General features: G+C 41.6%; 1 protein-coding gene across 4 annotated transcripts in view; it reads left to right on the top strand.

The window, feature by feature from the left end:
* The first annotated feature begins 7,251 nt into the window (after positions 1-7,251).
* LOC116035255 (RNA-binding motif, single-stranded-interacting protein 3-like) overlaps positions 7,252-23,268 on the top strand; it is a 124,120-nt gene continuing 108,103 nt past the window's right edge. Inside the window, exon 1 of one of the 4 annotated variants that reach the window (XM_036006513.1) lies at positions 7,252-8,604. In XM_036006513.1, the coding sequence (XP_035862406.1) occupies positions 8,530-8,604 (75 nt within the window). In that variant the 5' untranslated portion in view covers positions 7,252-8,529. The remainder of the gene's footprint in view (positions 8,605-23,268) is intronic. The other 3 variants (XM_031278250.2, XM_031278249.2, XM_031278251.2) reach the window with 3 other exon arrangements.

Raw genomic sequence — 23,268 nt, 5'->3', positions numbered from 1 at the left:
CACACTTTCTCTGTAGTATACCGTTAGCTAGCTATCGTAAATGTAGGCTACTTTTGAAATGCCATATTTTCCCTCTGGGCTCACCAAAACGGACTTAAAAGCATATTAACCATTCACTGCACGTGATCACTAGTTAGTTTAGGACAAGACCCTGTAGCCTGGTGGTGGGGGAGGCGGGACAGCCTCCCCAAATTGTCTGCCCTTTCAAACTCATACCTGTGTTTACAGCCTCTTGGACACCATCTGAGAGAGTTTTCTCCTGTGCAGGCCATGCCATAAGTCAGGAGAGGTGTGTTTCTTGCCAGAGAAGGCAAATATGGTCATTTTTCTGCAAAAGAACTGCTAAAGTTTGAAGCTGGTTGGTATACCAACTTAACAACATTTATTTTTGTTGTTACTTGTTAATAGTGTAACTGTTATTTGTTAAATTATTGTAGTTATGTGTTAGGTATTGTAATTTCCCCTTGCGGGATTAATAAAGTATAAATCATTATTATTATTATTATTATTATTATTATTATTATTATTAGGTGACTTATTTACTTATTATATATTTAAGTACTTTAAAGCGTTGTTAAATTTAAATAATTTTTAATTTAAAAAAAACTCCATAAAAGAGCCTTTCTTTGATGTCATTTTTCAGTTTTTCAAGAATCGGTTTAGGAATCGGTTAGGAATCGGAATCGTTTTAAAAGTACTGGTTTGGCATCGGAATCGTAAAAATCCAAACGGTACCCAACCCTAGTTATACCTTTACAGAAAGTGAAGAAAAAGGAATATTAGGCTGTTCAAAAAAATAGCAGTATTTGCATTTTTCTTTACAAACTCAAACATTTACTGTATAAACTGAAAAATGTCTCAAGGGTTTGCTTTACTTTGAATCACTGCACTAATATTTAGTTGCATAACCATTATTTCTGAGAACTGCTTCACATCTGTGTTGCATGGAGTCGACCAACTTCTGGCACCTGTGAACAGGTATTCCAGCCCAGGACGATTGAACTACATTCCACAATTCCTCTGCATTACTGGGTTTTGCCTCAGAAACAGCATTTTTGATGTCACCCCACACGTTTTCTATGGGATTGAGGTCTGGGGATTGGGCTGGCGACTCCATAACATCAATCTTGTTCATCTGGAACCAAGACTTTACTCGCTTACTGGTGTGTTTTGGGTCATTGTCTTGTTGAAAGACCCATTTCAAAGGCATTTCCTCTTCAGCATAAGGCACCTCTTCAAGTATTTTGATGTATTGAAACTGATCCATGATCCCTGGTATGCGATAAATAGGCCCAACACCACAGTATGAGAAACATTCCCATAACATGATTTTTGCACCACCATGCTTTACTGTCTTCACAGTGTACTGTGGCTTGAATTCAGTGCATGGGGGTCATTGGACAAACTGTCTGCGGCCCCTAGACCCAAAAAGAACAATTTTGCTCTCATCAGTCCACAGAATGTTGCACAATTTCTCCTTTGGCCAGTCAATGTGTCCTTTGGCAAATTTCAACCTATTCAGTACATGTCTTTTTTTCAGCAATGGGACTTTGCGGGGGCTTCTAGCTGATAGCTTTGCTTCACATAGCCTTCTTCTGATCGTAACAGTACTCACAGGTAACTTTAAGTCTTCTTTAATTTTCCTGGAGCTGATCATTGGTTGAGCCTTTGCCATTTTGGCTATTCTTCGATCCATTCGAATGGTAGTTGACCGTTTTTTCCCACATCGTTCAGGCTTTGGATGCCATTTCAAGGCATTTGAAATCATTTTGGCTGAGCAGCCTATAATTTTCTGCACTTCTTTATATGTTTTCCCCTCTCCAATCAACTTTTTAATCAAAGTCCGCTGTTCCTCAGAGCAATGTCTGGAACGACCCATGTTGCTGAGTATTTCAGTGTGAAAGGCACTATAACCAGCATGCACAACATTTGCTTCCTTCCTTCCTTAAATATGGGCCATAACTGACACCTGTTTCTTCACAGAATCAATCACCTCACTAATTGAACACAACACTATTACTATTATTTTGAACATGCCCCTTTCAATTACAGATTCAATTACACAGAATGAGCAGCATGCATGTCATGACTGTTGGGTCTGTTGGTTTTCTATGACTCTACAACACTCTCACAACACGTAAATTATTTGCCATGTGGAAATATCACTTCTACCAAAAAATTTGATTTATGAGGTTAGTGATGTTGGACTGCTATTATTTTGAACACAACGGTATATAATACAATAAAAGCAAAAAGAACAAAAACACAATAGTTGTGTTGGTACACACAAAAACACAAATGTTGATCTGGCAATTGGCCTACTGGTCGCTCAATCTGTCCACCACTTTCCAGACTAAAATATCCTAATAACTATTGTTGGATTGCCAGGGGACTTTGTTCAGTGATTAATGACTTGTGTGATAAATAGCTGACTTCAGACTTGACTTGGACTCTACCCAAAAGACTTCAGACTTGACTTGGACTCTACCCAAAAGACTTCAGACTTGACTCGGACTCGAGCTTCGAGACTCGTCAACAAACAGTTTTCATGCAATTATTGCTTTTTAAATCTAAATTTATTCATGTATTTCTATGTTCTTTTATTGGCGCATATACGTTGGGGAAACATATGACGAGCTGCATGTCCCCTGCCCTTTGCCATAATGTGCAACGTAACGCATGCGCTATGCCTTATGTGCGCACACTCACATATCAAAAAATGCATTGACGATGGCGACACCAAGTCCTCCCGGAGTTGTGCCTTTTGTCATTAGTTTTGCTTTCAATAACTTGGTAAACAGTGGCAGTAAGCAAACAGCTACATGCAAGGTGTGTGGCACCAAGATAAATGATGCCGGATCAACAACATCGAACTTTATCAGGCATCTCAAAACACACCCAGATAGGTCAGTCACTTGCTAATGTGAAAGAGACGTTACATTAAGCATATATCGCAAAGTGTTGTGCTAATACTGAGAACAGGCAAGGGCTAGGGCTCCGAGGGCTAGAGGGATGTGTTAAGTAGACCCTATAAAGTTATCCTACAACTGATTTTGATACTGTACTGTATGGATGGCAGCTACAGGACATGCTTTGAATTCTTAAGATTTAACAATACAGTGTTAGGGACAGATCAGATGGCCAGAGACTTCAGACTTGACTTGGACTTGTGGCAAAAGACTTGAGACTTGACTTGGACTTGTGGCAAAAGACTTGAGACTCGACTTGGACTTCCACAAAATGACTTGTGAACATCTCTGTTTACAAGATAACTCCACTATATCCGATGTAGGCTGAGCAGCAATTTACCTGATGATTTCAGTGTTTCCTTTAGGATATTTTTAGCAGTGGGGGCAGGTCTGTCCGAACAACAAACCCAAAAAGTTTTTTGTGTATGTAATAGATGTATAAAGAACACATTTTACTCCAAATGGAGTTTTCTCTCCCACAGACAGCACTTTTTCTCAACTGCCTGAAAACGGCTCGCCCACATTCCTGTTTGAAATTCCTCAATTAATGATGTCATTAATGGAGAATGCCAGCCCAGTGCTGCCCATTGGTGCTGCCTGAGCAAGCACAGCCCGCCCAGTGGCTTGTTTGGATTTGGTTGACCAATCAGAGTGGGCCAGCTGACCAATCAGAGCAGACTGCGCTTTTCAGAAAGGCAGGCCAAAAGCTCAGACAGTGTTTCAGGTGGAGGCACTGCAGCAATGGGCATTATGAGAAACTTAATATGTTTTTTGAACATCAAAGCATGTAAACCTATTCTAGTAGACCCCAAGAGTACAAATTTGATGCTGAAAAGTAGGGTTGGGTACCGTTTGGATTTTTACGATTCCGATGCCAAACCGGTACTTTTAAAAAGATTCCGATTCCTAACCGATTCCTAAACCGATTCTTGAAAAAATGAAAAATGACATCAAAGAAAGGCTCTTTTATGGAGTTTTTTTTAAATTAAAAATTATTTTAATTTAACAATATATTAACATTTTAAAGTACTTAAATATATAATAAGTAAACCTAAGTCACCTAATAATAATAATAATAATAATAATAATAATAATAATAATTTATACTTTATTAATCCCGCAAGGGGAAATTACAATACCTAACATAACTACAATAATTTAACAAATAACAGTTACACTATTAACAAGTAACAACAAAAATAAATGTTGTTAAGTTGGTATGCCAACCAGTTCTTTTGCAGAAAAATGACCATATTTGCCTTCTCTGGCAAGAAACATACTCCTGACTTATGGCATGGCCTGCACAGGAGAAAACTCTCTCAGATGGTGTCCAAGAGGCCTGTACACACAGGTATGAGTTTGAAAGGGCAGACAATTTGGGGATTCTGTCCCGCCTCCCCCACCACCAGGCTACAGGGTCTTGTCCTGAATGATAGACTAGCAGAACAAGTGTAATATGTTTACTAGCGATCACGTGCAGTGAATGGTTAATATGCTTTTACGTCCGTTTTGGTGAGCCCAGAGGGAGAATATGGCATTTCAAAAGTAGCCTACATTTACGATAGCTAGCTAACGGTATACTACAGAGAAAGTGTGATATTTTTACGTCCATTTCAGAGCGTGTACAAAAAGCCGTCTATCAGCTGTGATTGTAGAGTGCATGTCGGGGGAATAGCGCGGACACGCGCTTCACACCGCAAGCGGGCATGTGCGCCACTCGGCGTAAAAGGGAGAAAGAAAAAAGAGTCTGCCACTGTCCGGAGCGACAGAGGGAAAATATTTCAGTCGGTACCGAAATGAGGAACCGAAATTTGAGTTCTAATCCGGTCCGAATACTACCCTTTGCGTAGGAACCGGTTCCATAGTGGAACCGGGTTTCGGTACCCAACCCTACTGAAAAGGAGTATAATAGGGGCTCTTTAAAGAAAATGATCTAATTGGGTCTGATTGGAGCAATGCATGGCTTAAATTATAACTGTATACAAATTACAGCATGTAATGTATGCAGTACTGAAGACAGACTTATTTCAGTTTGTGTAATAAATAAACTACATTTGTCACATGGTTAACAATGCAATACAAATGAAAATGAAAGTTATTCACAGAGTCTAGACCAAGCATGATGTTTAAGATTAAGACTCAGAGAGCTGTTTCCCACACCGTTGCTGAGGTAAGACAAGACAAGAGTCAAGTAAAAATGATGTTACCCATTACCCACTTCTCAAACCTGGAGTAGCATTTATACTCACCCCCCAGGGAGCTTATGCATACTTTCCAGTCAGTGCGTTTACATGCACAGCAGTAACCGGGGTATGTAATAACATCATAAATATTGACAGGAGTTAAACTACCTCCAGTACAGTAGGTGGAGCTCTGCCAATGCACAACTTGCTTGTTTATCCGATTGAGCTTTGTCAAAATTACACTGACCGGCCACTAAATTAGTAAAATATAACAACCTAATGTTTCATTCACACACTCTTGTCACAGCGTAGGAAAGCACAGTGCTCTCGCTAGATGACTGACAACTTGTTCGGCTCATAATATCTGTAACCAGTGTCGGGTGGAATTAACAGATGGACCGCAGGCTCTTTGCTGCCGATGGCCTGCTGATTCGGGCAACGCTGTTTTGTTGTATAGTGTCATAGCAACGACTATGATTCACAGCGCTGACGGATTATTTCCGGTTCAAAAACAACTTCAGCGGAGAGGGGAGTGGCAGTTGGAGCATTCGCATATGGTTAACCTGACCATACCCCAGTTAAGTTGTATACAAACCGGGTTATGAGAACTCCGATTTTAACTGGGGTAAGGTGTTTACATGGTGTTTGAGAAATCGGGGTATTGCCTTAACCGGAATATAATCGTTTTTTTTAAACTGCACGTAAACGCTGATTAGTATGTTGTGGGGGCGGGGTTGGTGCCAGAGTAATTGCTGTCCTTGCTTCCCTCCTTCTTTCTGACAACGTCCTAATCTGGATCAAACATGTTTAATATTTTTGTTGATGAGTCAAACAAACACAGTTGTCACTCGTCAAAATAACTTTTGAGAAATTTGAGATGTCTTGACGAAACTCTGTGTTGTAGGCGCCTAACTGTGCTGCTCGCATTTTTTAATTTTACACAACAGCCTTCTCTATGCTACATTGGAAGATGTTTTGTTGTTAGTACACCTCTGAGCCAAACATATGATTATTGTGTATTATACAGTGTAAGCTGGCAGAAGAATGCTATAAAAAGGACAGGCATGTGGACATTGTGACAAAAACTCTCGCACACTAGCACAAGGACAGTGATGTGATTTTGCAGCAAAGTCAAGTAGTTTAATTGCGCACAAGAATAAAGCCCTTATTTTAGAGAAGGGTTTGTGTTTGCATTCTGTTCTCGTGCCCCTTTTTCCACTGCAGGGAATTTGCATTGTCTGCCAACCCTTGTCTCCTTGACATACACACACACACACACACACACACACACACACACACACACACACACGCGCACACGCACGCACATGCACACGCACACACACACACACACACACACACACACACACACACACACAGCTGCAGTCAGAGGGCAGAGTAGTCTTCATGCATGGCTAACTGTGCTTATATAAGAGCACTACTTAAACCTGGTTGCATCACATAACAGGCAGCACTGTGCCAGTGGGTCACTGTGCCACACAACCACTGCATACTACAGTATGTTGGGCCCTTCACTGGGCATGTGTGAATGGAGCGTCTCTGTGTGCGCTGAGGTATTCGGGTTGTGCACACATGTTGTATGTTGGTTATGCCAGCTGATTGTGAGATGCTGTATAATAAAAAAACGTGATTCAATATTAGCAAAGTAAAATGGAAAATATGATGATAATATATTATGTTAATCAGTTTAAAGTATCCAAAACAGCTTTTATTATGAAAAATGTGTCATTGCTGCGCCTGTAGAGTACCAGTAGGGGGGCCTCTCTGTTTCCAAATTATACTCCTCGTGTATCCTCTTCTCAACCTTTACCCTAGCTCCCGCTCCTCATACCCCCCCCAGCTTCGTCTTTCTGCCAGCAGAACAGCTCATCTTCGTCTTCGTTCTCAGTTTCTATTCAGTGCACACACACACACACACACACACACACACACACACACACACACACACACACACACACACACACACACACACACACACACACACCCCAGGGCTTGAACGAGGGCAGGACCAACCACTCCCACTGTTCTATAGTTCCATGAAAAAAACAGAGGGAGAGAGACACAGACGGAAGAGAGGAAGAGAGAGAGGGAGGGAGGAGCGTAGCTGCGCTGAAGCCGAGCCCCTCTATGCCTCAGCACGCAGAGTGGAGCAGACGGCAACAGCCACACAAACACACTCCACACACCACCACCACCGCTGCCGCCACCACCACACAAACACACACACACACACACACACACACACACATAGTGACGGCTGCCAGGCGCAGTGGGAAGCAAGCCGTCAGGGAGAGCTTGAGAAGAAAGAGGGGGATCACAGAGGGGAAGAGAAGAAAAGAGTTGGAGGAGGAACCTTGTGGATCAGAAGGGATTTTCCTCTGTGTGAGTGCGCGTCTAGATAGGACTATCTGCTTCTTCCTGAGCGAGAGGAGTTTTTACTGAGGCTTTTTCTTTTTGCTCATCCTCCACGCCGGGCTTCAGCGATATCTACCTATCTATCCCCGGAGCTTAACAAAAGAGGGAGGGAGTGAGAGAGAGTGAGAAGAAAGGCACTCACAGCTTCAGCTCCAGACCACCCTCTCTCCTCCTCATCGTTCTCGTCCTCTCTTTCTAGCTCCACATCCATGTGTGAGTTAATCGCTGATTTTACTGTCTATTGAGGATAGAAGCAGAGGACAGCGTGTGTTCCCCAGGATACAGCCGAGCTCCCGGTGGGATCAGGGTCTCGTCTGGTGTGAGAGAGAGAGAGGGAGCAAGAACGAGACAGGGAAACGGATACACAAGAAGAGAGAAAGAGAGAGACAAGAGTAAGAGACGCTGGAACGCAAATTGAGGGGCATGTTCAGGGCAGCAGAGAGAGTCTGATTTTTAGAGCCGAGTGCAAGGAACCAGCAACCGGATTCCATCCATCCCTCCCTCCTCATCCTCTTCTTCTTCCCTCTCCCTTTACCCTCTCTCTGTCCTGCTCTTCAATTCCCCCTATTGTTTCCTGTGTTGCCTCCTACTATCCTACCCTCCTATCTTCCTTTCCTCACCTCCTTCTCCTCTAACCCCTTTTTTGCTGCCACTCCGGATTCTCTCTGTCTCTCTTTCCAGACCTGTCTCTCTTTGTGAGGTTCCCCGTGAGCTCCCAGACAAGTAGACAGACTGAAATCCCAAGTACTATCTGTTCCTCCTATCCCTCCATTGCTCTGTGCGTTTATCACACACAGCTCAGTAAGAGGAGAAGGTTCTCTCTCTGCATCCTCACTCTTGGACACAGTCATCTGAAGGATCCTGGCCAGCCCCTCGGAGTGATCGGACCCCACCTGCAAGCTTCTATCTCCAGCCTCCAGGACCTTCAATTGGATTCCAGCTACATGGGAAAACGTTTGGAGCAGCAGCCAATGTACCCCCACTACACCTACTACTACCCCCACTATCTCCAGACCAAGGTAGGATGGTCCGCAAGGTTGACCTATTTTACCCCTCTAAACTCAGAGGGAATAAACGTGTTTGTGCGTTGCAAATACACATCAACTCTTCCTCTTGTAACTGTCTCAAAACCATCTTGCAACCCTCATTTTAATTAACTCTATATCTTCTCTATCTGCTGCATCTTTAAATCTCCTGCTCAATCTGTACCAGATCAAGACAAAATTGCATTTTCCAACGGTCGCAAGTAATTCTTACCTAAATTATGTTGTGTTTCTTAATCTATGCACCAGGACTCAAAAAGGGGTCTGACCGTAGCATATCTAAAGACTAAGATTGTTTTTCACCAAGCCAGGGAAGACCAAAATTGACTCACTTTCGGTCCTATGGTGAAACTGTTTGAAAAAGCACAGAGATAGATGCTGAAATTGCCTCGTAAAGACAGCTTGCTAAACGTCCCCTCTCCCCCATCTGTCTCTGAGGAGGGTGATATTGGTGTCACTCAGCTGGGTTTTTCCTTTTCCATCCACACGAGCGCTTGACCCCATGCTCTCCCTCTCTCTCAGACCCCATCAGCTCCAAGTTCAAGTTTAGGGCATGAGGCCCACCCTTTCCTCAGCCCTTGTTTTCTCTCCTACTTCATTCCTCTCTCCCCCCACCCTTTACCCCTCCTTTCACTGGCCATCCCCAGGCCATACTCGCCCCATGATACCATGTTGTAGACGTGACTGATGGAACCTTATACTCCGATTACCCGAAGTACATAAATCCGAGCTCAGTTTTTTCTTTGTTCTTTCACTTTTATTCTCACACATAGCATGCACACACTCACACACTCACACACACACACACACACACACACACACACACACACACACACACACACACACACACACACACACACACAATATATATTTCCCTCTCTGAGTCTTCTACCACCAAGAAGAGGAATTATGGATTGGTAAGGCCTGATCGATGGCTCCTGCATCATATCGTCCGGTCCACCATTCCTTTGTCTGCCGTGATTCATTTGTTTTTCGTTTCGTGTGATAGTAAGTGTGAGGAGTTGGCAGGTTTGCTGCAATATTTAGTAAATATGTACATGTCAGTAGGCAGGAGAGATGGAGAGAGATGCAAAGATAAAAGTGTAGGAGTGGGATGCTATGAGAATAGAGAGATCATGCTATCAGATGGACACAGTGTGGGAAGAACAGGTAAGAAAATGATTGCTCCACTGTTAAGAATAGGTTGAACCTTGAACCAAACGCAGACTGCATGATGCATGTGCAGGCCTATCAACACATCTAGAATGAATGAGAAGTCCTATATACTGTTATTTGAGCCAACAACACATTGGTAGGATTGTCTCAAGTTTCTTGTCCTAGATTCCAATCCAAATGATTAAATACTAAGCATCCAACCAATTTCCAATCTGATATTTATATTTTTCTTCAAGACCTGAGAGCACCCAAATAGCTCAGCATCTCTAAAAAAAATATAAATATCCCTTGTTATTTCTTAACTACTGCCCACAAAGACTGACCCCCCAGTTAAATAAATACATTTTTACCATGTTAAAAGAACCTGTTACTGCCATCGTGCAAAACACAAAAGATTTGTGGATGTGGATTTTTGGCTTTTTTCATTTTCTAATTTAAAATAGTTCCACATTGAAGATTGCTTGCTAACTTTTTACAATACGTGCCACAATTCGTGGATAATGTGGATGACAATTACTAACGATGATGACGATTACTGTACAGATGAAAGCTGGTAGGGACGAAGCATTTTGAGTTCCAATTAAAAAAGGCATTAAAATGTTGGGGCTTCAATGTTGCTGATACTGATCAACCAAAACATTGGCTAGAATATCAAACCATCAGATCAGCTTTGGACATCTCTAAATGGTGATAGGTTGTAGTTTTTACACAATGAAACTGTTGTCCACATGTTTTTAAATCTAAGATCTTAAAGAAATATCACTGATTCAGCTCAGTCAAGTACACGCTGACTAAATGTTGTACTTTATTCATTAGCTTAAACAAATCCACTGTAGCAGCTCTTCAGCTTTAGTTCACAAAATAGATATTCCCATTAACTGCAGGATATATTTGGAGAGGACATGCAGATTGTATTTGCAGCATGTCAACATTAGCGAAGTATCTGCTGATCTCGGAGTTGCATACACTCACATCTGGGCGCTGTCTGATGTTTTTAAGAATGTGCTCAAGATGAGCAAACAGAAGCTGGGAACTGTTTGTTAATGCACATCTGTGATTTGGTTGTAATAAACAACATCACCAATAACGAGCACCCCGTTTTTTTTTTTTGCTTATCTGGAAGAGTAAATGCATGTCTGCTGCTGGATACTATAAACTGTGTTGTTTCTAAATCTTCTTTTAATGAAAGAAACTCCATACATCTACATGGTAATTGTCTCTTGGCAAAAGTGTTCTTTCCTTTAATATATTTCTTCCCTGAACAGAATTAAAATGACAAATACACAATTCGTCTTGTTGATAAATTGTGTTTTTCTTGAACAAATCATGCCCGAAAAAACTTTGACAGCTAGTGTTATGGCTGTGTTTTCATCATTAATTTTGTGGTTGCGTTAATTTGGCATATTTACACGTGTAAATATTGATGGTTGTGATTGCATTGGCTTTATAATGAACTTAAAAAAGGGCATCTTATTTAATTTTCTAGCAACAACAAAGATGCAGCATTTCTAGTCAGTGAATCAAAGAGTATCCAGAATTCCCTGTGTGATTTGTAGGTTTATTACACGAGATATTTAACTGTGTGCACATGTACGTTAGATTGACTTCAACATTTGATGCGCGTCTGTCACACCATTTTATGTGCGCAGATGTCACCGTGTCACACTGCTGTTTTCTTGTTCTGTGATTTATCACGATCAGTTCGAGGTCATCTAATTTCTCTGAAGTATCAGCAACAGGCATCTGGCCCAGACCATCACTTCATTCCTTACACTCCATCCATCCATCCCTCCATCCCTCCCTCCCACCAGCCCTCACTCGCTCTGCTGTCAAGGTCAAATCAAATTGGATCCTACCCTCCCCAGTGTTCCCTCTCCACTGTGCCTGACTGTGTGTGTGTGTGTGTGTGTGTGTGTGTGTGTGTGTGTGTGTGTGTGCATGTGTGTGTGTGTGTGTGTGTGTTCGCATATCTATCCATAAATGAATAAAACCTGCATGTGTATGTCAGCTTTGTATCCGTGACTGTACATGAGCCTGTAACTTTGTCCGTCAGTGTGTGCGTGATCTTGGAATGAATTTATTTGCTCACTTTTGTGTGTGCATGTCTGTAAGTACACGTGTGTATCCTGTGTTAATGTGAGTGTGTCTGCCTGCGTGTGTGGGGCCTCTGAACAGTGACTCCCCTGCCTGACCCCTTCTCGCTGCAGCTTGCTGTCATTAAAGCTCTACCAGGTCTCCAAGGAACTGTTCTGTGTGTGTGTGTGTGTGTGTGTGTGTTATACATCTATATGGACGTTGACAACAGGCCAGTGTTTGATCTGCCTGTGCTGCTCTCAGATGTCAAATATAAGGTGTGTGTATATTTGCGGGTGTGAATGTAGGTGTACAGCTGGTTTTCAGGCTCTTTTCTTTGTTTACAATGGACAAGAGCATACAAAGACTTACCGGTTGTATTTATTGTGTTCCATTTTTTTTAGCTCTTTCTCACACTTCCACCTCTTTCTCTTTCTCTTTCTCTTTCTCTTTCTCTCCCTTGCTCACTGATCTGATTGGAGATGTAAATGGCCTCTTATTAATCTTGATTCCAGAGAGTGGAGGCTCTCCTCCTGTGGAAATCAATTGTGTGTGTGTGTGTGTGTGTGTGTGTGTGTGTGTGTGTGAGTGTGTGTGTGTGTGTGTGTGTGTGTGTGTGTGTGTGTGTGTGTAGCCTTCACTGCCTTACAATAGCAATCTTTAAACATAAGACACACTCGCTCAAAAGCACACACACACACTGACACACACACACACACGGACCACCTTCACACAAAGGCAGTTATGAAATGACTAACTTAAACTAACAATCCTTAGTCAGATGACTGAGTGTGTGTAAATGTGTGGCTATTAAATGGAGAAATGCTCTTGCTCTGCCTCCATAATGGTGCTATAGGTACAGTTAGTGTACATTAGCAGGGGGCGGGTAGGGACAGCATGCTCTCTTATGTGAGCCTAGTGGCCCTTAATCACAGCTGTGAGAGGGTTTGAGGAGATCAGGGGGAGGGTTATTGCCGGAGCACAGCTGCATTGTTGCGTTCTCGGTGTGATTTGTTAAAATATAACCAGAAGGTATAGCTGGAGGGGCTAGCTGTATTATTCTTAAATACAATCAATGTTTAGGATTTTCTCAATTGTGTCTTTGAGCTAGTTTCAGTTGGCGTTAATGACCTTTCTGTTGCTTAGAGGCCATGATTTAGTAATCTACTGGAAACATTTTTCAGGAAATCCTGTCTGTGAAATCCCTAATTGGACCAAATGAAAGTGAAAAAACAAATTATCGCTTGTGATTGTTGCTGTGATGTTTTGAACATGTTTTTTTTTCCTGGGGTTGGGGTGGAATGTGTCATAACTGCACATTTCACAGCATCAATAACAACAAAATCTGACATGTTGCTTTTTTTAGAAGTGGAAAAGTAGCAGTCATGACATAGGTGACTGCTTGGTTTTGACAAGGCAAATGCCTCTTCAAGTTCTTACACCCTTGTCATACATTTCTACCATAAAGCTTCTGATAATCTGAAATTATATTTGAAATATTTTATTATAAATTTGATCAGCTGGGCCGTTTCTTGGATAATTCAAGCGCTCCTTATCTTTAGTTAACCTATACCTGTGATACATTCTAGTTCATCTCCTCTCCCCTTTTGCCTTCATTTCTCTTATCTCAAACATGATTTGCTCTTCTTTGACTTTTGATTTTATGTCTCTGTATATACGTATATGCCGATATATGAACCTTCATCAGTACATGCGTGCATGGTTGTGCCTCTGAATGTAGTAGAGACATTCAAGTTTTGAATCGTTCCAGCCTCTGATGATAATTGACTGAGGATGTGAATCTTTGATGATAATCGTTGAGAGCAAGATAAGAGAGAATCTGAATGAAAAAAAGAGAGAATAAAGTCGCATTATCAACCAGCCGATCATTAGTTTGCTGCAAATGAGTGTGCTAATATGCTCAGTGGCACACGAGGAGCTTTAATTAGGCTAATGAGAAACAGCATTCTGCTGATATCAAAGTAATGGCACACGCGGACACCCCCAGATGTAAATACAATATTCCATTATTCAAACATTAGCTTTTTCACGTTGAATTACTCTCTATTAGATAAATGCTAGATAAATGTGGTCAGTGTTTGGCTTAGCTGTGATGAGTAAACATCATAAAGGTAGGAGGGAAAGAAGAACCCACAGCATGGAGATATGTGAAACTGATTAACTCATACACTGAGCTGTTGTTCTTTCTCTCCTCCCTTCACTATCACTTCCTTCCTTCCTTGCTTCCTTCTAAGCTTCTGTTCCTCCTCTTGTCAAACATAAAGTACTTTGCCTTAGCAGAAACAGCGACCATAAATGATGCAACACACACATACAGAACCTGAATTGTGTGAATGTGTGTGTGTGTATGTCTTTGTTTGTGTGTGTGTGTATGTGTGTGTGTCTTTGTTTGTGTGTGTGTCTGTGTGTGTGTGCAAAGTTAACAGAGGTTATACGATTTACAGCACGGCATGCATTCTGCTCATGCCCTGTTTCTCCTCACACATCTGCCTGCCTGCATTAGGTTGTAGTTTTACAACACAATAATGTTATCATGTGCTTGTTGTTTAAGACCTAGCTATTCTGTTTGGATCTCAGCTCTGCTTTTGATAGCATCGTTTGCCAATGTAGAGAATGGAGAATATCCTTATGTTGCCTTCTTCTAATGATCTACCCAACACTCTTGCTCCCTCCTTTCCCTGCTTTCTCTCTCTCTCTTTCTCTCTCTCTCCTTTCTACCATCTGTTCAGTTTGCCAGGCCTGGGTAGTTTTTACTGCTTAAAAGGGACTCTCCTAACCACCCATATATGTCCATTTATTATTCTCCGTGGGCTGTTCTATTCTTGTCCCAGTACAGTAGTGGCCGCTGACCAGCGCCTCGCTATGTTGCATAGGAGTGAAAAGGCTTCAGTGGGTCAGTGCATGTACGGAGGGGTAAGAGAGGCGCACCCCTGCCAGTTTTGTAATAGAAAATATGTGGGGGAGGGAGAGAGAAGGGAGAATGGAGGAGAAAATGGATGCGACAGAGAGCAGAGTGAGATATATCAGAGAGAGAACGGATGGCTGTAGCCAAAAGAAGAAAAAAAAGAGATGGAGATCCAAAGGGAAATAAAGAGTGATGCAGTGAAGGAGATAGAAGTTGTAGGCTGGGTCAGGGAATAATGGTGCTGCTGCATTTTTAATAGTTGGCCACTTTGTAGCGACCCTTGTCTAATGGATTTTCTGCCTCTTAAAAGCTCATGTCAGAGCCCTTTACCTCAAACAGTTACACCATGGAAATTGCTGAGGGCTCCAACAGTCCCCAACACTTCCTGATAAAATGTTCAATGATCTAATATTGCCTGGCAGCAAACATAATTCCATTTAGTACTCAGATGTTTTGGAAAATCATGTTTAGAGCTAAATAGACTGTACTTACAGGAAGCAGCAACTGAAATACTTTGGGCTTAAAAGAAATCCAAGACTCGACTGATATCGCAACTCGTTGAGATGTACAGCTCTGGCCATCGGTGTGTTGGCTTTTAGAACACAGTGCTACAGTAAGTGTCTGACAAAGACTTTATTGGTGGGAAGAAAAGGGAGAGACAAAGAGCATAACCTCTAGCTGTTAGCTATTTTAAGTGTGTGTGTGTGTGTGTGTGTGTGTGTGTGTGTGTGTGTAATTGGCAGTGCAGTGTATATGGCCCCTGGCCCTGAAGCTGATCTAGTTTCTGGTGATAGGAGATTCTGTCTAGGTTTTACAAATGCCTGTATTTCTGCATTATATGGACGGTGGCCTTCAACTGTCCAGTAAATGTTCAGACTCCTCCATGGCCCAGATGGCCCACACACACCGTGATTGGTCAGACACATTCCCTGTAGACAGTCCTCTTAAAATATGCGTGCATTCTATGATATGAGTTGCCTAGTGTTCTGCGTTCATGTGATCGTTTTGGATCCTTCAAGAGGGGTCTCAAGACTTATCTGTTGATCTTACACTAAAATAATTAATTCATTCTTAGAGTTATTTGTGTATTTATGGTATTTGTTAATTTTTTTTAATTATTTATATTTGATATTGTATTGCCATTATTGTTATTATTACTATTTTGTTTAATATTGGCTTAACAACTTTTAAAAACTGTTTACTGTTAATTTTAACTATTGTAAGATTCATATTTTGTCGCTTTGGACAAAAGTGTCTGCTAAATACAATAACCATAACCATAACCCTTCCCAAAAGCTACATTAAAGCTGAGAATAGTATATGCCCTGGAAAAGAGCACTTTGGCTTTGCAATGCTACTGAATAACATTAGCTAATTAAGCAATTCAAGGAACACTGATTTTATAGATCACACAGACTTTTCAGCTGGCCAACCGCTAGCATTTTCAATGTAAGCTTAAGCAGTTAGGTTACCTGACAGCCACTAACTTTAATGTTACAGCCAAACTGCTTGTTGTCGTTATGACGTGAGGTGCACATAACGCGTGTACACACACACACACACACACACACACACACACACACACACACACACACACACACACACACACACACACAGCCTCCCTCCCTTCGTGAGAGTCCCTGTTAATTTGCCTACTCCTTACCACGTCGTCATCTACTCTCTCTTCCTTTTCCTCACTCGCTCCCATGGCCCTGTCATGGTCACTCCTCCTCCTCGGTTTCTTCCCTGTCATGATGTTGTTTCTGCTTCCCTGTATAGCCAGCCACCTCTCCTCCTTCCTCTACTTCAGGTAATGCTGATGTTGAAGCAGCTACTACAGCCCCAAACATGTCAGAAATGTTGGCACATTTTGAGGCATCCGCCTGTAGATTCTTAATCTTTTTCTCCCGTAATTTCTCGGCACCTCCCTTGCACTTTGGTGGTCGTTTGTCCATTTTAACGTGGATGCTAAACTTCCAGCATAAGCATAACTGTTACAGCTCGTGTCTCAGGACCGGGAGTGGGGAAGGGGGTTCCTGGATTTGATTGGGTGCCTACCGGGAAAATGCCCGGTATGCCAGATGACCAGTCCAGCCCTGGACTCCTCACATCCACTTATTAACAGAACAGGATGGAAGATACAGTGTATGTTGACATTTAAGGACATGGTTGGGTATCACAGTTGTGTGCCTGTGGCCCAGCAGTCTAATACCTCTCTAAATTACAATTTATTATGTAAGTATAATTTAGGTGTCACAAATTATCGCATCAAGTTGAACTCAGTGTGCTTCAGTCTGATTCAGTGTGGTTGTTGATAGCCTGTATCAACACCACACATTGTTTGAAGTTATAAAGTGTGTGATGTTTAAGGATTGACGGTTCGTCTTCTGATCAAGAAGTTGCCCGTCATTCTCATTAATATTACTTTAAATATGTTTTATTTTTTGTTGTTAATGTTATGACTGAACCTGGACCCTCAACGTGTAAATAAGAGAAATAATGTGTTTTATAAAATCCAGGTTTCAGCGCGAAGCTGCTGCTCACTTAAAGTTTACAAAGTGCACTCACCTCCAGCTTTCTGCAGAGTATGCCGTTCTTTTGGTCTACATTTGTTCACCTTTTCACCTAAATGTAACAATTTTCCTCTATTTGAGCACATATTAGTAGAGCTAACTATTTTTGTATTGCAAGATTTTGTGTTCCTACTGGATTTCGTGGGGGTCTGCGAGCAACGTGATGTGATTTTAGATTGCTTGTATTGTCCTCTTTTACTCAGTTGTTTACCTACAATATTAAGTATAAATAAGTATAAAAATGTGTGTGTTTTGGTGAAAAAAATATGTTATGTATTGGGAATAGCTTAAGGATCATTAGCTGACCAGCGTGGGAGTCTTTTTACACAAAACTTGTTGACCTGTGATTTCCCTGTGTCAAGCAGTTTACACAGAGTGTGGGCACGGGACATGAGTCAGGCAGAGCAGCACACATGGGCAGATGTTGTCTGCATTCGTTACACCTACACGCTGTAACAGATACAATACTGCTATCATAAATGTCATTATCTCATATCTTAAATTACACATACATTGATCCGGTATAATTAGGATGCTTGTTTTGTTTCTTGATGAATTAGATAATATTTTAATTAAGTTGGCTATATTATAGTACACATCTTGTTCAGACCTAACAACATCTACTGTATTTGTCATCTATAATGCATTTTGCATTTAATTAGCTCATCTCATCCTGTTCAGGGTTGTCTGGGGTAGAAATATGTTGGAGAAAAAAGAATTGGCAAAAATCTAGATTCCATTGTTTACATTTAACAAATGAAAATCTTGTCAAGCACTTCTAGATTTAATTCAGACTGTTTCTCGTTCTTATGTAAACAAGACATATAATGCTTTGTGTTCACAGACTAAATATATTTATATAATTGAAAATATTCATTTCTAACACCGTAGCATTATTTGCACACATTCTGTGCATGAAATGCATGATGTCATTATTACTATCAACGTGGGGATTTGGTCGGCCCATTTCTTATTCTCATTTTGTGTGAGCTGGTGGGATGTGTGGGGGTTTGTGCGTTGGTGGGCGAGTGATCCCTACACCAGGGACCAGGGAGATAATTGAAAAAATGGCCTGAGGGATTTCCCCCCATATGTTGTTCCTTATCCTACTTAGCTGTTGCTTCCTTCTATCTCTCTCTTCTCTCTCTTTTCCTTTCTCACTCTCAGTCACCTCAGTTCAGCTCAGGTCAGACATGTTAAAGGAAAATTCCACCCTGACTACCTTTACACAGTTAGTGTGAATCGATCTGTGATCTTAAACACATTCCAGTTTTTTGTCATTTACCCTTCTCTCTGCAGCTCCTTCAGTATATTTACAGTTCATGGATTGCCTTTTAAAATCCTGCAAAGAAGTGAATCTATCCATTTGTAGAGAGCGGAGAGAGTAATAAGGGTAGTGATAGCTGTAGTAAAGAGAGTCCCACTTGTCAGTGGAGAAAATGTGAGAAAGCCTCCACTGGTTACTCTTTGCTAGAAGAAAGTCTGAACCACTCGTGGAGTCGTCGATGACGTGAGTCTGTCCATCCTCTGGCAGTTGATAGACCACACCTGGTCTCAGTATCAGTATCTCAGGTATCAGAAATAGGGCAGACGACACGCTGTATTAGCGTTACTTTTTAAAAAACGTTTTCCAGGTTAGTGGGGGTACATACCGCTCAAAACCAACATGAAAAACGTAGCTAGTAATGTTCACTCAGCGTTTTGTTTTGTTGTTAAACTGTGTAAAATGAGCGGTGGCGTTAAATCACCGGTTTCAGGTAACGGCACCCTACGGTACCGTCTATTTGCTGGATGGTTTCAAGGTAACGGTCGGTAGCTAACATTAGCAGATAAGCCCCTTGACAGAGACGTTATTGTTCATATTTTGGCACAATGTTTCTGACCGTAGTAGTGGTCATAGTGACTGAAAGTGTGATGTGAGATGCTAAAAAGAAACTACACGCTGTTTTCGGGGAATGTTACTTTTTGACGTTCAACACCCTTACTTATTCTTTTTGGGTCTGAGAGGAATATATAAAGAAACACAGTTAAACTCTATAAAACTGCCACAGTGTTTGCCCTTACAGACACTTTAGCTGGGTTACAGACACTCTCTTGTCCCTGAGCCAGAGGTGGCTGGCCAGGCCAAACATCTCCTATTCCCTGCTAATGAAATCCTGAATAAAACCCTCCCTACTCGGCTTGATCCCACACATACACAATTGCACAACTGCGGACACACAAACACAGACACCCACTCTCCAGGGTTCTGGTACACACACACACACACACACACACACACACACACACACACACACACACACACACACACACACACGCGCGCGCGCAGATCCCCTGCAGTTCCAGCCAGGGATTATCCTAGGAAAACACTCCTTTTGTTGGGCCCCAGTCAAATTACATTTCAGAGCTCTCATGCTTTTATCAGAGCTGTCTACATAATTGTGTGTATGTGCGTGTGTGTGTGTGAACATGCATGTTATGGCAGTCTAAACGTAGGCTGTTGCTGATTACAAGGAGCACATCCAAAGCCAATGATCACTAATGACACTTGAAAGTAAGCTGTTTATATTGCCCTCACTGTGTGTGTGTGTGTGTGTGTGTGTGATTGAGAAAGAGATTGCGTGTGTGTGTCTACTCATATGCCAGTGATTTTCTAAAGATAGTATAACACCAAATCACCATGTTGTGTTGCCCGTTGGAAGGCTGGAGTTTGTGACATTTCAACTTGACATTTATGAATAAAGACACTGATATTTCAACATCAAGTTGCACTTCCTTTAGGCTGCTGCTCCTGGGACTTTACCCCCCTCTGTGAAGAAATATATGGGACGTTCCGCACGACTACTTTGACTACTTCGACTACCTCACTAGAACAACAACAGCATTGGTTGTTCAAATGCTAAAAAATATTGCACTTTTTTTTAACCCTGAAACCAATCTCCCCTTAACCTTAATCCAGTATGACAGATCAGGGAAATGCTCATATGTGTCGTTTTTTGGAACAATGACCTTTTTTGTCCGTTCAGTATGAGGACTGACTGAATCAGTATACTTGGAGTTCAGAGAGTCCTCTGTAATGGCTGCCAATGTACAGTCATACTTTTGTTCTGTGGATAATTCTTTTCTGGGGTACCAACTCTCCGCCTGGGCAATGGCCAACTCAGTTGACTGGGCACAGATTGTAAAGCTACATTCAGCTTCTATTCATTCACACTACAGGCTCTCCTCAGAGACTACAAGTCTTTTTCAAAGTTGTGTGAGAGTGTGTTGTGTGCAAGTATGTTTTGGTGTGTACGAAAGCGTGCGTGGTGTGTATGTGCCTGAGACGCAGAGAGATGAGGTGAGAGTGCCAACGTGAGAGATAAACAGAGACAAACAATGAAGGAGGAGAAGTGAAGCATGTGCTCGCGTGCATGTGTACGTGTGTGCCGATGGTGCAAACTAGCTTTGTAGCTCTCAGTGAAGTGTTGATTTAGGTGGAAGTGGAGGGAGGAGATGGGATAAAAGGCCTGACTAGATTAGGCTGGCACACACTACTGAGGCGTGCTGTACTGCCTGGCCTTTCAGCGCACTCTGCACTGTGTGTGTGTGTGTGTGTGTGTGTGTGTGTGTGTGTGTGTGTGTGTGTGTGTGTGTGTATGTGTGTGTGTGTGTGTGTGTGTGTGTGTGTGTGTGTGTGTGAGAGAGAGAAAGAAAAGCAGCAGATTAGCAGAGCCACCGCCGCCACTATAACAGCATTGAGAACACTAATCACTGTTCTGACATCTCAGCGTTATCCTGTGCTGTACATAGTGTATGTTACCACGGTGAAGTGTTATTGTGGAGGGATGGTATGGAGGTTTTACAGTGTCACAGTTCTGCAAGTCCCCACCGAATACCCCAGATTCTTCATCTCTGTGAAGGAGAAATATAATAGATTAGAAGATGGATTATAAGAAATAGATTACAGGTTTTGCAGCTGTTTTTTTTCCTCCATACTTTAATATACATATAACCTTGCAGTTTCTGCCAGTAGGAGGCTGAATTACTGCATATTCAAGCTCCCCCACCCAGACACCCCACTGTTTAAAGTCAAGGTAGCCTCCAACAATAATAGTTCATTGGCTAAGCCACTTTGCAGAACTGTCTTTCCATGTTAGTCTCTCTGGGTAGGAGACTGACATTTGAGGGTAAAAATAACATTTAAAGTGTTTTAAAATGCCTGAGGTGTCCTTGGTTTAACTTGAACAGACAACACAACCGCTTCAAAAGTGGTAACACACTGCTTGTAAAATTTGACAAGTCATCCGCCCTCTCGCTTTTTCAAATATTGAACATGTATGCCACTGCTTTAGCCAGGGTTTAGAGAGTGACAGAAGCTAACTTATTATTGGCACAGTGGTTGTGTAGTAAGGTTAAACAATCATCACCTTAATTATTACCACAACAGTGCTTAAAACACAGTTAGACAGAGTAGGAGTCCGTGGGCTGTCACATTTTGGCAACAGCAAGGTGAGAGTTAACTGAAGCCACCGCTAAATAATGGTTCATCATAATTGTGTTGTTGTTGCTTTTTTGCCTCTGTTCCATGCTGCTCGAACTCCACCATCATGCTGACAGTTGTGCTGAACCATTGGATGAGACAGAGACATTAGTCTGCTACATGTGGTACAGCAGCAAACTGCATATTTCATTGATTTAACTTCCCGTATGAATAATTAAGACCCTGGGAGGCAGTCTCCTTGCGCATGTATGTTTGCATCCTTGTATGCACATGCTCACTTGTCTAGTCGTATATATAGTGCATAGCTGATGGTGTGCATTTATAGGCTTACTTAGAATGTACTTTGTTCATTAAGAAGATGCTCCTTATGCGATATGCACTACAGGGCATCGATGCCGAAGCACTAGAGTACATTAAGAAGACTTTCTTATCAAAGCTTGACATTGTTCTTAGACTCTGCATATTTGTGTCTGTGGGTGTTTCTGAGTGTTCCTGCTGTCCTGCCTTTTTAGGTTGACCTATGACTGCACCAGAGCTGCACCAGATTTCATCACTGTATTCTGCAATCTTATAGTCTTTTCCTGTTAATTTTAATCTATCATAAATCATTTATCTCTCTTACTGTTGTTTTTAGTTTCTCCCACAAATGTGTATTTCCAGCGCTTTGAGGCGTTATGACATGGGTTGGCCTCTGCCAAAATATATATAAAAAATTCATCCTTTATTTCAGAGAAATTGACAATTCATTAATATTAAAATGTGAACAAGTGACCCATTGCCCCAAATCATCTCTAATGCCTGAATTCTATTTGTTTTAATAGATGCCAGGCACTAATCATGGCCTCATTTTCAAATGGATACTGTAACACAATTTAATATATATAGTTTAAAATGTTCCTCCTGGATCAGCAGCAGCAGATTCATGCAGTTGGATAGTTAGATAGTACCTGATATATGGACATTGTTATTTTGCTTTATTATTTATTCTAATCCCATTATTTGTACTTTATGGACAACATTGCTGATTGAGTCCTCTCTGCCATTATCGCTAAGTCTGTCTTTCTTCCTTAACAAATATCCCATTGTTTTACACTTTGAATGAATCCTGATAAAATCAAAATAAGACACTCAAATACCATTTTACAGGTATATGTAGACACATGCATGCACACATGCAGGCGTGAATGACAACATGTTCAACAAGTATTTGTATGTAATAAAATCACACACACACACACACACACACACATACACACACACACACACACACACACACACACACACACACACACACACACACACACACACACACACACACACACACACAGAGCAACTGTCAACTGCTAGATTAGATGTAGTGGAGTACAACAGGAGGAGCCTTCAGTGCACCGCTGTGACAGAAAATACTA

This window comes from Sander lucioperca, chromosome 10 (genome assembly GCF_008315115.2).
Source record: "Sander lucioperca isolate FBNREF2018 chromosome 10, SLUC_FBN_1.2, whole genome shotgun sequence".
Lineage (NCBI taxonomy): Eukaryota > Metazoa > Chordata > Actinopteri > Perciformes > Percidae > Sander > Sander lucioperca.
The sequence above is the reverse complement of the archived record's forward strand: the minus strand, read 5'-3'. Positions and strand labels throughout refer to the sequence as shown.